The sequence below is a fragment of the Crinia signifera genome, chromosome 5 (assembly GCF_055691185.1).
Source record: "Crinia signifera chromosome 5, ASM5569118v1, whole genome shotgun sequence".
In the NCBI taxonomy this organism is placed as follows: Eukaryota; Metazoa; Chordata; class Amphibia; order Anura; family Myobatrachidae; genus Crinia; species Crinia signifera.
This window is the reverse complement of record NC_139221.1, coordinates 233,968,265-233,985,947: the sequence shown is the minus strand read 5'-3', so window position 1 is coordinate 233,985,947 and position 17,683 is coordinate 233,968,265. Positions and strand designations below refer to the sequence as shown.

Sequence of the window (17,683 nt, the reverse complement as noted above, 5' to 3'; positions counted from 1 at the left end):
CTGAGGCTATATTAGCCATCGCCCACACCTACAGCATAGCTCATGGAGTAGGTGATAGCTCCCCAGACCCCAAAGCTTCAGGGATAGAGCAAGACCTTTGTGTGTTCTTGCATTCAGGGTGTACAGTAAATTTATTACTACAGCCTATACAAGTAAACTGCTTCTGTGAAGCTATTACGGAAGACCTACCAGTCAATGTTCCACACAGACACGCGTTCACTGTATACACAGAAAATATGAATAGAGAGAGAGACCAGAAGTTGATAAATTAACAGAGGGAAAGAGAAACCCCAACATAATAATGGAACTTATTCCCAACTAACACACACACCGCAAAGCGCTCACTGTCCTGTAGCAGGGAAATTGGGATGTAGGCTAGGAGCAGGAACCTGGAAGCACTGGTGCTGTAGTGGTTATGGTCTGAGTCCAAATGACAGCCTGTGCTTAGCATGTGTAGGAGTACAGTATATTGAAGCTGCAGCAGGTAACTAGGTTCGAGATGGCCATCGACGATTTAAAATTATTGATGATTTATGGCCAATGTCGAATACTTTTGCCATCGATGGAGAAGAACCAGATGGTTTCCCTCTATCAATGGCACAGCAAAACCAATGTTTTTTTTTTTTCTCAAAGTGCCTGGGCATGGAGCATAGCTCCACCCCTGACTGACACCCACAAAGCACCACCATCACATTCTGATTGGCCATCTGTATCACGGTCGATGGTGACTGGAATGATAGCTCTCCCTAAACTCTGTTAAACCTGGTTAGACTAGTTAATCCCGAGCCCAGGTTCTGAGACAACTACACCCTTGCCATTCCCCTCACATCTGCAGATGGCTCTAAATGGCAACTCACCCTGCAGCAAGTAACTAAAGACCACGCTCTGTGAAACAGCTGCTGCGGTGGGCCGTCTGGCCATAGCTAAATGGCCAGACGGAGTGCCGCTTCCCCTGCTCAGACGCCCACTCCACACATGCAGGAGATGAGCAGGAGCTTCTGAGCGACTGGTCTTAATTATCTGACCAGACCGTTTTGAATCTTGGACAGATTCAGAACGGCGGCGCTGCGCATTTAAAATCGGTGTAGTCTACACACACAGTGGTTAACATGCAAGGGCACATGATCTAGATCAACCCTGATCACCTTTTGCATGTTGACCAAACAAGCTCAACTACTGACCAATTGATCCCACACCTGGAGTGGCTAGCATTACTGCCTCACAGGCATGGACACTCTGTATGAGGCTTCTCCCTGAGCTTGAACATTTTCTGGGTGTTTTTTTTTTTCCCCCCAACACTCCACAAATGTACGAATAGAATACTTGTCTTCGGATAAAAACACAAAACTAACTAGTCTGTGTTAGTGTGGTCAAGGCCACCATCACATATTGTAGAGCCCGGGAATGACAAAATAGGCAGGATAATGTGGGTGGAGCTATAGTGGGAGAGCACCTTGAAGGGTAACAGCAGCTGTGCATTTACTGTATTGCAGTCAAATCTTTCATTTCTTGCGGACTTTCTCCTGTCTAGGTGCCAATGCATGCAGCCTCTGTCTGAGGCATTGCACGGTGAGCCAAGTAGCAGCTTCTGGGCCAGTAACCCCCTCAACGCCATGCAGCCTGAACAGGAAGTGGAGGAGGGAGAATGGAAGAGCCTCACCTCTGAGTCTTCCCGCCTTGGTACAGTGGCAAGCCCTACAGTAATAAGTCAGTGCGTCATTACATCTGCCACTACATTACGGTGTTATTGCCGCTTTTATCGAAGGGCTGCTTTGTTCTGCCACTGCCTGGGGGGAGACCACTCCTCTTCGTCATAGACGGATTTAAAATACTCCATCCTCTGTATGGAATGTGTGTGTTCTATATAAATAACTTTAACGTACTTAATCCCATTAATCTTCATAATCTTTGGAAAGCACTTGTGTGTATGATATAGTGTATACAAGAAGACCTAACAAGGTTTCATACCAGGAAGAGCTCTAAGAGTAAGAGTGGCCAAAAAATGTATGTTACACACAGACTGAGGAAATAAGTTTGATTTAAGTCTGTACCCTCCAGAGGTTGCAATAACTTATGATGCCCATACACTTGTGCGATCCGATGCAATGTCCCTTTGCATCTGATTGCATCTTCTGGTGCACAAGCGCCTTTTTTCCCAGTACCAAATGTCACATGCCACCTGCAATGCCACATCGGGTGCTTGAAGAGGGCTGGCGGCAGGGTAGCCGACCGGGCGCCAGAAGGACTGGCGTGCGGAGGTAGTCAGTGGTGGCTGCAGCAGGCGCAGCGCATGTGGGAGAGGCCACAAGACTACATCAAGTGCACAAGCTGCCATCGGACACACATACAGTAGCGCCGAGCCGCCCACTCCCTGCATGTCACTACAGCCGTAGATGGGAGAGTCGCCATTACTTCATGGGGCTGCAATTGGCACCATTTTTCAAGGCTGGCTCACAGGTGTTTGGAATAACTAAAGAAGGGCAGGTGTGGCATTACTAATGGGGGTAGGTGTGTGGAATTACTAATGTAAGGGCCTACTATTGTGTTGCATGATGTGTAAAGGGTTATATGTGTGCTACAATACATTCAAAGACACCCCCTTTTTGAGTGACCACACACCCTCTATTTCTGAAGTGTGGCCCTTAAATATCTGCTGGAAGTATTAAGTGGCCCCCCCAGCTGAAATAATTGCCCACCCCAGTATATAAAGTACAACCTCAGACAGACCAACACACCTTAGATAATGGGCATTTTATGGTCATTCCCATGGGTATGCGGGTGGGCAGATGCTTGTTGGGGGCGGGCAGCTGACGTCATAGGACTGAGAAATCATTCTTGTACACATGCCCTCGCATGATGTGGTGTGGAGGGGAAACTGAGGCAGGGTGGTGGGGTGTTTCGGATGGAAAGCGGGTGGAGTCTCCGGCTCCAACCTACATCAGGCCCTAAATTCCCTACCATGCATACATGCAATAACATTCACACCAGGGTTCATTTGGTCAGTGGCCAGGTAACTTACCAGTATGTTTGGAGTGGTATCCGCACTCATGGTTGACCACTAATGGTCAACAGTGGGTAGTTTGACATATTTAAATGGTCAACATTGACAGGTCAACACAAGCAATGGAGTGTGGAAGGAAACCCACACCAACAAGGAAAATACACAAACGCACTACACTTTATCATAAGAGTTGAACCCAAAGACCTCAGTGCTGTGAAGCAGCAATACGGTTACAAAATCTGTACAGACATATTTTACTTGAATACAACAGAAGGCTACACTAATGCTGTGTACACACGGGTCTATATGATTGCTGGGGATATATTGCTAGCAATATATCCCCAGCAATCATATTGCTAGTGTCTCCTTTTCATCAGCGATGAAAAGGAGACACTGCTACGGGGCGGAGGCCGAGCGCAGCAGCAGGTGATGGAAGGAGGGAGCAGCGTCGCAGGGCATGGGAGAACAGCGCTGATTTCTCCGGTGCTGACCTCCTGCCCGGCGATCGCTGGGGGAAGCCGCTGGTCGCAGGAGCATGCTCCTGCGACCAGCGACCATGAAGGGCTGGCCGCGGGAGCGCGCTCCCAGCCATCTATCGCCGGCTGCACATGAAATCACTGGCAATATGGTCGCTGAGCGACCATTTTGCCAGCGATTTCATACATAATTGCACCCGTGTGTACGCACCTTAAAGCAAGTCTATTATAATTCAATAGGAATTTTGCTTCTCCCACTCACATAAAGAAAGGGCAATAAAAAAACAAAAATATGTTCTACCTATTTTATTTTAAAACATTCTAGCTTGTACTGCATTCCTCTTCACAATGTAAATTCTTCAAACATCTGTTCTATCCAAATAAATGTATTTAAACCAAAAATATCTACTTTATGTAGTTTAATCATACCCAAAACGTAATAATCACATGAAAATACCAAACTTAAATTTCATCAACTGATAACAAAAACATGACACTTCACATAAAACCTTAATTAAATCTTTATTTCTTCTATTGTCAATTTCCAAAGTTTTTAATCCAATATACAGATTGCCAGCATGTTTCAATGGCATTAGAGCCGCATACAAATGCTTAACAGTGATGCAGCTTCATGGTATGTAAAAATATCACAAGCTTGAAAAAAAAAAAAAAAAAAGTTGATACTTCTGTAATATGCCACCACGTCTGATCTTTTATTTTATATATTAAAAAAGATACATCCTAAAACACAGGGTAATACAGTATTTATGGTTGAAATTTTCTGCTCAAACTATATTCAAAAACAAAATAAAAAACATAAACACAACTCCCCGAAACTACAACATATGCCCAAAAAAAAAGAAAATTTTTCAAATCTGCATAAAGCAAAAAAAAATTTTTTAATTCCACCCAAATGCTCAACCCAATTTACATTTTAGTGCATTATAGTGACAAATTTGTCATCTTGATTTTTAAAAAAACAAAACTTAACAAAAAAAAACATACCCTATTAAGCAGACTGCACTATAGAAGATTTTGATAAAAATAAAAAAAAAGCAAAAGTTCTGGGTTTTTTCAAACACCCTCTATATATAATGGGGGTATCAATCTGGATTCTGACTGTTAGGATGCTGCAGACAGTCTGAATCACAGCCGTTTTCGCCAGATTCCGATGTCAACTCGACAGTCTGTATTCAATGTTTCCAACTGTCGAGTGTTGGAAAGTCCGTGGATCTGCAAAAACGGCTGTATATTGTCGGAAGCTTTACACAGATTCACCAATCCATAGCCTTTTCCGACAAAACAGATTCAACTTAAAAAAAAAAAGAAGAATCTGACAGCCTTCCATGCTGTCGGAAAGGACAGCACTGAATAGGCGAATGCAGATATTTCCACCTGTGGGAAATATAGGCACAGATTGAATACCCCCTAATGTCAGACTTGGCCAAAATTTTAGATTTGTTTACTTACTAACTATTTAGAGGATTTCAATGTAACAAACTTTAAAAAATGTAAATGCTAACATTTTAGTAGGATTGCGTATATCAAAACATTCTACACTTGTGGGCTTCCCCATTCACACTAAACGGTGTGGGAATTTTTTAGCACACGGACCAGGAGTAAAAAGGCTTAGCACTGTAAATCAATAGCATCATAGCAATGGGGAGAATATGCAATGCTGTTAAGGCTTTATGGTATTAAAGTGGACCAGTCACCCACAGTGGAAGCAGCTCACTTTTGGACCGAAACAATAGTCATTCTCAATTTAAATGATTAACCAACTTAATGGACTACAGATTCAGTGCACAACATGGCTCCTTCCCTGTTCCTAAGACCAGTACATATTAATACATTGAACCCTTTTAGCAACTGAATGGTTGAAAGCAGCTGAAACTTTTTCAGCTGCACTCATTGTCGTAGACAAAATTTTGATTGTTTATAATTTACGCTTTTTTGTACCGATAGAAAAGTAAAATCCCACAGCAGCGAGTTTAAATCCCCACAACAAAATAGACATCCTTTGTGCATCTTTTTGTAGTTAGGAAAAAAATAATGAAAACAAATATATATTCGCCAGCTTATAGGAATAAAGTGTTACTTCATTCAAGACCTCATGCTTTTTATCCTACTTTTTTATCCAATCACAGGCATATGGATGCCTGTACACACTGCAAAGTCAGGTAATCACCATAATAATGCAGCAGGTATGTGTTGAAAACCACTACAATCCACAAAAAAAAGAACTTTAGAAAAAAAAATCATTGGGATCGTTAGCGTACATGGCAGAAAATGCCGTATGCACTAACATGGTTACTACAGCACACGTCTAACTGCACTAACAGGCTGCAACAATGAAGCTGTGTGGGCAAATTAAACAAATTCTTTACGTTGCTACCTTAAAAATGCCCAGAGGTGGCACAAAGTATGCCTACTTTCTCACTAAAATTTTTGAAAGAAAAAAAAAACACAGCTCATGTGTTACGTCATTCATTTTATTATTTTTGAAAAAAAAAAAAAAAAGGAACTGACAAGTATGTATATGTCAACCAAATTAGAGGACTCTTTGGTGCAATCAGTCCAAATTGTCAAAGGATTTCAAAATAATATTTACAAAGAAAAAAAAAAATAAAAGGAAGAGGAAAATCTCTGCTGTTACTCGATCACAGCAGCTCTGTCTGGCTTCACATTACAAATCTAAAACAGCTGTTCTTAATAAGCCAATAAATATATATTTTGTAATCAGACATTGCCTGAAAATTTTGTACAATATCCTGGACCAAAAGATGGTTCTGTACTCTCATGTCACAGAGAAACATGAGCTCATTTTAAAGGCAAAGACTGGTTATCTCTAGGACAACTTCTTCCTGTGAGATGAGTTGGTTTAGACCGTCTTCTTGCTAGGTTTCTTGCCTTTCTTCAGTGCCAGTTTGTTTTTTATGTAACCGCGCTTCCTCTTGGATGTCTGAAAAACAAGTTACAAAGTTTACGCTAATGATAAGCGGTGCACACTGAACATTTGTATTTGATTATATAGGGAATGTTACTGCTCACTGACATGTAGAGATGTGCGGGTTCTGTGTTATCCGGTTCTCAGGGGTAGATTTATTAATATTGCCCTAAGGTTCCTTAAGGGCGCAGGTTCGCTTCACCACTTTATCGTGGTGAAGAGAACCTGTCTATCACCCTAATCTATTAATGCTCGACTGTACGTTATGGGAGTGCGCTATCCCCTCCTGCCGGGGATACGCTTCCTCCCATAACGTTTGTGCGCTCCCCCCTCTCCCGAGTACTGCGCATGCGCCGGTTACCTTGTCAGGCGATGTGTACCCGGCGCATGCGCAGATACATCCGTCGCACGGCGGGGACCAGCAGGCGCCGGGGAGAGAAACCTCCGTCAGCCAGGCAGAGGACCAATAAAGTTTAAACTACTACACAGCGCCAGAAAAATCCGGCGCTATGTACAAGAGCTAAAAGCAGCAGCGCGTGGCCACAAAGGATGTTGATAAATAAGGTATGAGGCAGGCGCCCACTTCCCCCTAAAGTATATATGTTACCTTTCCTCCCCCATAGCGCCGAGCGTTACTCACCCGCATCGCGAGTGTCATAAATGAAGTGAAGCGTTATCCCCTGCTTTAGCGTGCGGGGATAACGCATATGCCCCACAGCGCTGCTTCATAAATCTACCAGTCACAGTGGGATCCAAAGCTTCAAATGGGCACTAAAAACTTACCTATTCATCAAAGCGTACCCTTCCACTGCATAAACTAGTCCTGCATAAATTAGCTGGTTCTCAGACCCCTTGCCCATTCATATCCTGCTATCTAGCCACCACCCACTTGCTTGCACCTCTTGTGCTTGCACCTCTTGTAATCTGTCTGTCTCCCCTTCCTACTAGACTGTAACCTCCTCCGAGCAGGGCCCTCTTTCCTCTTAATGTTAAAGCCCTCTTCTCTTCACATTTCACTCACAGCTTTCCTACACTCAAACACTCAGTGACCATCTTCGTCCGCATACTCGTCTACATCATTGGCCTCAAGCCTCTTATAGTAGGTTAATTGAGTCCTCACTATTTAACCCCTTCCTGACAGAGCCAGTTTTTGCGTTCCTGACAGAGCCCTTTTTTTCAAATCTGACATGTCTCACTTAAGTGGGGATAACTTTTTTTTGCTTTTACTTATCCCAGTGATTTTGAGATTGTTTTTTCGTGACACATTGTACTTCAAATTAGTGGTAAATTTGGGTCGATACAGTGTGTGTTTTTTTGTGAAAAATACCAAAATGTCGTAAAAAAATGGAAAATTTAGCAATTTGCAAAATGTTAAATTTTCTGCTTGTGAGACAAATAATCATACCACTCAAAATAGTTAATAACTAACATAGACCATATGTCTACTTTATGTTTCCATCATTATTTCAACTTCCTTTTAATTTTTTTGGACACTAGGAGGCTTACAATATGAATAGCAAATTCTCAAATTTTCAAGAAAATTTCAAACACTGATTTTTTTAGGGACCAGTTCAGTTCTGATGTGACTTTGAGGGACTTGTATGTGAGACACCCCCATAAATGATACCATTTCAAAAACTGCACCCCTCACAGTATTCAAAACAGCATTTTGGAAGTTTGTTAACCCTTTAGGTGTTTCACAGGAATTAAAACAAAGTGCAGGTGAAATTTCAAAATTTCATTTTTTTTGCAGATTTGCAATTTTAATACATTTTTCTAAGGAACACAGTACATTTTACTAGAGAAATGTGACTAAAAATTGATTCCCCCAATTCTTTTGTTTTCATAAATATCCTATATGTGGCCCTAGTGTGCACGTTGACCAAACCACAGGCTTCATAATAGAAGGAGCACCTACTTGATTTTGGAGCCTCCTTTTTATGAGATTATTTTTTAGGCACCATGTAGGTTTCTAGGCACCATAAGATGCTAAAAGTTAGGAACCCCCCCACAAGTGACCCCATTTTGCAAACTACACCCCTCAGGGAATTCATCTAGGGGTATAGTGTACATTTCAAACCCCCAGGGGTTTCACCAATTGTGGTACAACTGGGCAGTGAAAATGAAAAATTATTTTTTTTACACAAAAATGCTGTTCTGGCTCCAAATTTGTCATTTTCAGAAGGTATGAAGGAGACAAAGCACCCCAAAATCTGTGCCCCAATTTCTCCCGAGTACGGCAATGCCTCACATGTGACCAAAAAATACCATTTGGGTGCATGGCAGGACTCAGAAGGGAAGGAGTGATTTTTGCAGCTCAGATTCTGGTGGAATTTTGGTGGGTGCTATGTCGCATTAGCAAGACCCCCCAAGCACCAATACAGTGGAACCCCCTCACAAGTGACCCCATTTTGCAAACTACACCCCTCAGGGAATTCATCTAGGGGTATAGTGTACATTTCAAACCCCCAGGGGTTTCACCAATTTTGATACAAGTGGGCAGTGAAAATGAAAAATTACATTTTTTTACACAAAAATGCAGTTCTGGCTAAAAAATTTTCATTTTCAGAAGGTATGAAGGAGAAAAAGCACCCCAAAATCTGTGCCCCAATTTCTCCCGAGTACGGCAATGCCTCACATGTGAACAAAAAATACCAGTTGGGTGCATGGCAGGACTCAGAAGGGAAGGAGTGATTTTTGGATTTTGCAGCACAGATTTTGGTGGAATGAATGGTGGGTGCTATGTTGCACCAATACAGTGGAACCCCCCCACAAGTCACCCCATTTTGCAAAGTACACCCCTCAGGGAATTCATCTAGGGGTATAGTGTACATTTCAAACCCCCAGGGGTTTCACCAATTTTGATACAAGTGGGCAGTGAAAATGAAAAATTACATTGTTTTACACAAAAATGCAGTTCTGGCTCAAAATTTTTCATTTTCAGAAGGTATGAAGGAGACAAAGCACCCCAAAATCTGTGCCCCAATTTCTCCCAAGTACGGCAATGCCTCACATGTGACCAAAAAATACCAGTTGGGTGCATGGCAGGACTCAGAAGGGAAGGAGTGATTTTTGGATTTTGCGGCTCAGATTCTGGTGGAATGAATGGTGGGTGCTATGTGGCATTAGCAAGACCCCCGAAGCACGGTGAAATTATGAACCTAGTATTCCATAGATGTGTGGTATATTTTAAAACACTCCTTTATACATAGGCCGGGTTTGTCGGGGCAAGTGTCACACTGGAAAATAGTTTGCTTTCTTATTCCCTTTTTATAGCAAACTTTGCACCTTTTTTGTGTCCTGCCCTTTTTTCCAGTGGAGGGGATTTCATCAGGAAAATGCTGCCCTGGTACAATACGGGGGCCAGTACTAGAAGTACTGGGGCCCTCTGCCTGCTGGTTCCCAAATATTAGGCCCTTTATGACTTCCTCTTGAAAGTGCATAAATGTCCCCCTCTGGCCGGTAGAACGGAATAGCACGTAAGCGTTATACAGTGCCATCTGGAGGATATACACGGCCACCTTCTTGTACCAGATATTTGTTTTCCGCAGGGCACTGTACGGCTTCAGTACCTGATCTGAAAGATCCACTCCGCCCATGTACCTATTGTAATCCAGGATACAATTAGGTTTTGAGGTGTGGGTACTGGTACCTCGTACAGGGACGGAGGTGGTACTGTCTCCGTGAATTGTTGTCAGTATAAGGACATCCCTCTTGTCCTTATATTTGACCAACAACATATTTTCGTTGCATATTCCCCTGCTTTCACCCCTTCTCATTACTTGGGCAATGTGCGTTTTTGGGAGGCCTCTTTGGTTCTTGCGCACAGTACCGCAAGCTGCTGTACCTCTTGAACCAAGGGCCTTAAACAGGGGGAAGCTGGTGTAAAAGTTATCCACATAGAGGTGATAACCTTTATCCAGGAAGGGGTGCACTAAATCCCAGACAATTTTCCCACTAACACCTACGAGGGAGGGGGGGCATTCTGGCGGTTCAATTCTTGAATCCTTCCCTTCATAAACCCTAAACCTGTGGGTGTACCCTGAGGTGCTTTCACACAGTTTATACATTTTTATGCCATACCTTGCCCTCTTACTGGGAAGGTACTGGCGGAATTTAACCCTTCCTTTAAAATGTATAAGGGACTCGTCGATACAAATCATTTTTCAGGGATGTACACCTCTTCAAATTTGGCACTGAAATGATCAATGACCGGCCTGACTTTGAATAGCCGGTCAAAGGTGGGATCATCTCTGGGTGGGCACTGTGCATTATCGGTGTAATGTATAAATTTAAGAATCGTCTCAAATCGAGCCCGGGGCATGGCCATACGGTAAAATGGGGTGCTGTACAGAACATCTGTACTCCAATATTGCCTAATTTCTGGCTTTTTTACTATGCCCATATGAAACACCAGACCCCAAAACGTCATCATCTCTACTGCATCTACAGGGGTCCACCTAGCAAATGATGACGTGGGGTTTTGAGCAATAAACTGCTGGGCATATAAATTAGTTTGGTCCACCATTAAATTTATAAAATCATCAGAGAAAAATAATTTGAAAAAGTCAATTTCTCTGAGACCTGTGGAATCAAATTGGATTCCTGGCATGGCCAAAAACTCAGGAACCTGGGGCTCAAAATTGTCTGGTGGTGGGGTCCATACGAGATCAATTATTGGGGGGGGGGGGGGGGGGGTCTCAGCTGCTCTACGGGGGCGTCTTTGAGGGGGTCCCTCATCATCAGAGGAGGAAGAGGAGCTTAAGACGAATCCTTCAAATTCCCCGCTTGCCTCACTGGCTGTGTCAGAGTCAGAGGCAAGCATGGCATATGCCTCCTCCACTGAATACATTCTCCTGGATGACTGGGATGACATTTGGGATGACATTTGGGATGCCATTTTTATTTTTGTGTTACTGGTAGTGAAATGTTTCAACACGTGTATAGTGTAGGGGGGGGTACAAACTTTATTTCAACCCGGGGGGTATGTAGTGTGTAGTGTGTATGTAGTGCAGAAAAAAAAAATACTTTATACAAAAAAAAAAAAAAAATACTTTATACAAAAAAAAAAAAAAAAATTGAAGGGGTTAAAAAAAAAATAGATCAACCCTGTGCCGAAAAAGATGATCAGTGATGTACGTCACTGATCAGCGCACAGCGGCCACAGGACACCCACAAAATCACAGTGTGTGTAAAAAAAAAATTAAAAAAAGACCCCACAGCACACACACACAAAAAAAAAAGGTGATCAGTGATGCGACACTGATTACCAGTGAGGGGCAGCAGGTGCACAACCTTTGGTGCAACTGACAGTGCAACTGGCAGGTATATATATATAAAAAAAAAAAAACCTCTGCACCCCCAAAAAGTTGCTGATCACCTCAGATATAGTGATCAGCACAAAAGGCGGGGGCAGCAGACACAAAATTTAGCACTCTCTATCACTCTCTGTCACTATCTCTCTCTATCTCTCTATCTCTCACTATCTAACACTCTATGACACTGCAGCAGCAGCAGTGACAGGTATATATATATATAAAAAAAACCTGCGCCCCCAAAAGTTGCTGATCAGTTAATTTATACTGATCAGCACAAAAGGGGGGGCAGCAGTCAGTTATTTAAAAAAGATATAGCACAATCTGTCACTATCTCTATCTCTCTCTCTCTATCTCTCTCTCTCTCTATCTATAACTATTACACTGCAGCAGCACAAAATATAGCACTCTCTGACACTATCTCTCTCTATCTCTCTCTCTATCTCTCTCTATCTAACTAACGCTATTACACTGCAGCACAGGAAGTCACAAGTAACAGGATCCAGGAAGCATCCAGCACACACAAGCAGTGATGAAGCAGGCAAGATATTTGCAGTGATCAGGTAAGTATTTTGCAAGGTTCTGGTCAGTAAATGGCGACAGCTCGGCACGGTGACCGCACTGCACGCTATTCCAGACCGGAATGGCGTCTGCAGTGCAGTCACCGTTAGTTTAAACCCCCTTCCATGGCTGTGATTGGTCCGTCGGTCCGACGGACCAATCACGGCCTTTGGGGGCGGGCGGGGTGAGGTGGGTGACACCAGTGTCACCCTTACACCCCGCGGTGATTGGTGCTGTACTTTACAGCACCAATCACCTCCGATCCCGTGTCACCGGCGAACGTTATTCGCCGGTGACACAGGAAAACGCTGTAATTGGCTGTTCACACTGAACAGCCAATCACAGCGATCGCCGACGGGGGGGCGGCATCGCAGCCCCCCCTGGGCATGCACGGACATGTCTGCTGTCAGGGACAGCAGACATGTTGAAACTGTCACCGCGTCTATAGACGCGGTGACAGTTAAATGCCATGACGTACATTTACGCCATGTGTCGGGAAGTACTTCCCGACCATGATGTAAATGTACGTCAATTGTCGGGAAGGGGTTAAATTTAGCTGTAATGTGTATTTATTATTATTATTATAATTTTATTTATAAGGCGCCACAAGTGTTTCGCAGCACCGTACAAAGGAACAATACAGGGAGACAAAAACTTGGCATAACATTGAATAAATAACAAAAATACAGTACAAATAAAGAGCGCCACAGTTCAATACACATTACAGCTTAAATGTAAGTAGTGAGGACCCAATCAACATACAACTAGAGGCTTGAGGCCAATGATGGAGATGAGTATGAAGATGGTCACTGAGTGTAAAGGAGAGCTGTGAGCGAAATGTGAAGAGAAGTGGGCTTTGACAACAGGAGGGAAGAGGGCCCTACTCGGAGGAGCTTACAATCTAGTATTGAACTGTGGCGCTCTTTATTTGTACTCTATTTTAGTTATTTATTCAATGTTATGCCAAGTTTTGTCTCCCTGTACTGTTCATTTGTACGGCACTGCGAAACACTTGACGCTTTATAAATAAAATTATAATAACAATAATATCCAAAACATGTGACCATCGATTGTTTTCAAAGCAGGATCCTGAGTACATCTGGGTAGAACCGAACCCTGCACATCTGTACTTGTGCATAGTTTTTGTCTTGGTGGCTTATATTAGTAGTGGGTCCCTCAACCAAACGCTTTACAATTGCATTCCTGACCCGCACAAATCAATGTAATAACCGTTACTCCCTTTCAAAGTGTATATTAGTAAGACAACACTAAGCATGATAAGCATGCAGATAACTAGAATATTAAAACAGACCATCTGCATGATGTTAAAGGGGGCAATACAAGGTATTAAGAACTGGGGTATGTAAACTTTCTCAGGGTCACTTGGGTAGTTTCAGTTGTCATTAGGATTTAGAAAGAGCAAACACAGTTGTTTGACAATAAATGGCTTCACCCAACCACTAACCATGAGTGAAAGAAAGGTTTTAGAGTTATCATTCGTATTCTCTGACAAATGGCCAGAAAATCACAAATTCTGCTAGGGTATGAAGTTTGTTTAGGAATCGTTTGTACTGTAAAACATCACATAAGTGTTTATCCAGCTTACCTTCTTCGATAAATACTTCTGTTTGGGTACAATGTTGGTCACTCTCGGCTTGTGGCCAAGTGGCTCTATATTTTCTAGCTGTTTCACTTTGTATATTCTCACAAGCCAGTGCTCTGATGTAAAAGCTTCTTCCAAGTGTTTGAATTTGATATCTTTATTCCCAATCTCTGCATTACGTGTACGGTCAAAACCTGGGGGGGTTCGAAAATCTAGCTACAAAACAAGACAAATGAAGTCAGTGCACATGATCAGTATGTTCACTAGCAATTGATGCACTAAATTACTGATAACTTCAGACACCATACACAGTTCACGTGCAACCACCTTCCCATTCACTTACACGGGACACCGCTGCAATGCAAAGATACCGCAATGCATTCCCATTGTGATCCCACTACAGTGCTATAAGCTGCAAGGCTGTAGTAGCTAGACACACCTGTAACTCTGATGTACATCTAAAGGTGGCCATACATCAGAAAGATATTGTACCCAATCATACAATCTCAATTGATTGTAAGATGGATTGTATGCAGATTGTGTGCACATCTTGCATACACAATCATACAGCAGATGGATTGTATGACTGATTGTAAGATGGATTGTGAGTAGATTGTGTCCAAAAACCACCAAGGACTGCCGGGGATTTCAAGGGAAATTGTACACAATCATGAGCGCAATCGATCTTAAGATCGATCTTTCTGATGTATGGCCAGCTTAACACAGATAGGACAAATAAGGACTAGAAATGAAGACTAATGCAGATGAATCCAATTGTTGTTCAACAGTACATATAATATACTGATAAAGGCTCTGTGGTATCAGAATTAAGACTGCCTGATAAAGACACCTTTTTTCCCCTTTACTTTGATTTAAATTTAAAGATCTAATTTGTGCTTTTATGTCTGATTACTTCAATTTGCTATATGAACTCATCCACCCACCTCTGGGAATACAATTAGGGATGCCGATCGCGGGGCAATTTTCAATCCCCGGATTCGGCATTGAAAAAATGCTAAATTCTGCCTATAAAAAATAAAAAAAAAGCCCATGACCCCCAACCCCAATTACCTTCATGGTTGGCTGGCGGGCGGTGCGGCCAGGAAGCAGGGTAGGCGATGCAGCCTGGGAGCGGTCCAGAGGTTCAACACTGAGCTGGCAGCAGCGGGTCTGACCAGCACATCGTGACCTCTGACATCATGTCACGCTACGCAGTGCTGCATGCTGGGTCGGGAACAGCTGGGCAGTGTCTGTATGAGTGCTCAGACGCTGCATGGCATTAGACTGCGCATGCGCAGTCTAATCTCAGAATTGGAAGCTCCAATCCCAGGATGGAAATCCCAGTGATTTTGGAGCGAAAAGATTGGCCACCCTAAATACAATGTATATAAAATGAGATAATCTGATATAGTAGGCTGCCTGTTGATAAACTATAAGCCAGTGTCTGTGTCCCCAATTGGCAAACGTGTGTCGTCACTAGCAGAATAACAGTCAGTTCTGGCCATATATTAGGTGACAATATGCCAGACTGCCTTTTAGCCTTCATGCCCAACAAATGAAATCTATCCGTGCGCTGGCAGATTAATCTGACGCTTGCTTGCAACCTGTTACACTTACACAAGGATCACAACAGTTAAGTTTGTACATTGTAATGATGAATTAACGATGAACACAAACAATACAGCTCAACGTTGCATATAGTAGTTACCAAATTCACCACGAATTATTAATCCCAATGAAAAGCTTCATTTTCTTAAAATTTACAAGCCACGTCAGTGTTACCAACATTATTGGCTATTCACAAGCACAGTTTGTGTCATCCACCATTGGGCTGGGCTATAAAGATTACAATTCTAGAATGAAATAGGCTATAAAGTTAATAGCATTCATTTCCTAAATAAGGCATGAACAACTGTCAATGTGGCGCTTTCCCTGCCCTTAAAGGTTTGTTTCTCTTCCCCTTGAATAAGAACATGCAATTTACTGCACAATAAAGGCTTTGTAATAGACTACAACAGATTTGCATTTATGACCTGTATGACCAACTTCCCACAGAAACACAGCTAATCCCAATATGCGGGTACAGGATAATTTAAGGGAAAGTGTTAGAGCAGCATCTTCTACACCTGACATGCACATTGTCATATGGTTTGCAATAAGAATACCGCACAAATTTAGCTACACAAATCCAATATTTGGTAGTATTAGAAAATAACACAGTGACAGAAGGTAGAACGGATATCGCAGAATCCGAATATGCAGAAAATACTGAAGACCGACTCAATGACTGGAATCTTCATTTATGTAGCATGACCGAGCTTGGTATTCAATCTGGGATTGCGACTGTCGGAACGTCCCGACAGTCAGAATCCTGTGCCGTTTTCGCTCTGCTTGAAAGGTGGAATTCAATTTTCTGCCTGTCGAGTGGCAAAAAAGGCCACAGATTGTCAAGAAACGGCTGTGAATTTGACAATACATGGCCGTTTCTGACAAAACAGATCTGACTTGTTTTAACCCTTTGCCATTCAGTCTGTTTTAAATGTTTAAATTAATTGCGATATTTTCCCTCCCAAAATCCGCCTTCAATGTGGTCAGAAACAGCAGCATTGAACTCCCCTGTCGGAAATAGCGGCCAACATTGAATACCTTCAAGTCACTGATTTGACTTTACTCAGTAAAAGCATGAAATGCGGTGTGAAATGTTGCTTTATTGGCCAGTGAGTAAGGCAATGACATAGACGCTAGCATTTTAGAAACCGCAAAGTATTTTTTTGTTTAAAATGTACTTACCTTGGAATGTCACTAAAATTAAAAAACACAATTTGCCTTAAATTAAATGCTGCAAAAAGCAGCTAAGGAGGTGACCGTGATGTGTATAAACAATACACCAAACTACCAGCTCTATAGCCTCTTAAATATAGAAAGTGGTCATAATGTTAAATTACACAAATTTCTAAATGATTAGTTACAATTTTATACTGTATAAACCAACTTTGTAGGTTTTTTTTATGTTGAACAATAAAAATGAGCAAAATACCCTTACTAAACCAGCAACCACTGCTCCTGTGAGGCTCATTATTACAAAGAAACACTCCAATTTACCTGCATTTCACCAAATCGATAATATGACATTTTATACATGAGGCAGTTGAGCAATGTTGGAGAGCCCGCCTTGTCAACTCGAAATTCTCCTTGTGGAGTGAAATAATCACTTTCCTACAAGAAAGAAAAGTGTAGATTTATGGTTGATGGAACTAACACAAGATGACATTGACCAAGACAAAATAATGGAAGATTACAAGATATTAAATTAATCAAAAACAAACAAAAAAAAATTGTCGCTGATGTTTGTTGGGATTATTTCCTCTTTTCGGCCATCTTATCAGTGCTACCCCATTCTTAAAATCTTACTCTCTCTCATACTTCCATAGGTCAATTTCTCCCATAAGTATTTCATCATACTATGCAGAGTATAATTAGCATTGCATTCTTTTTTCTTATACTTTTTTTGGGATATCCTCGCTCTCTGCATGTGGCCTTTACATCTGTGTCTTTTTCCTTTCTTCTATCCGGTTATATATTTTTGGTTGTGGCTAATGTCACTGGTTGTTTTTCATGTTTGTTTATATTCATCATGATTTGGCATGTGGAGAGTAAGTATGGGGGAATCAGAGAAGTCTTAGGCAGGTATTCAATGCGGCCGGCGAGGGGGTTAAACTGCGAGGATTGCAGAAAACCAGCGATCCTCGCTGTTTAACCCCCGCGCCGGCCGCTCGCTCT

At 42.2% G+C, this 17,683-nt stretch overlaps 1 protein-coding gene across 1 annotated transcript in view; it reads right to left on the bottom strand.

The window, feature by feature from the left end:
* Nucleotides 1-3,980: 3,980 nt before the first annotated feature.
* STT3B (STT3 oligosaccharyltransferase complex catalytic subunit B) overlaps nucleotides 3,981-17,683 on the bottom strand; it is a 110,123-nt gene continuing 96,420 nt past the window's right edge. The window contains exons 14-16 of the mRNA XM_083188649.1: nucleotides 17,006-17,119; nucleotides 13,907-14,119; nucleotides 3,981-6,439 (exon numbers count right to left, since the gene is read on the bottom strand). Coding sequence (XP_083044775.1) covers nucleotides 6,359-6,439; nucleotides 13,907-14,119; nucleotides 17,006-17,119 — 408 coding nt within the window. The 3' untranslated portion in view covers nucleotides 3,981-6,358. The remainder of the gene's footprint in view (nucleotides 6,440-13,906; nucleotides 14,120-17,005; nucleotides 17,120-17,683) is intronic.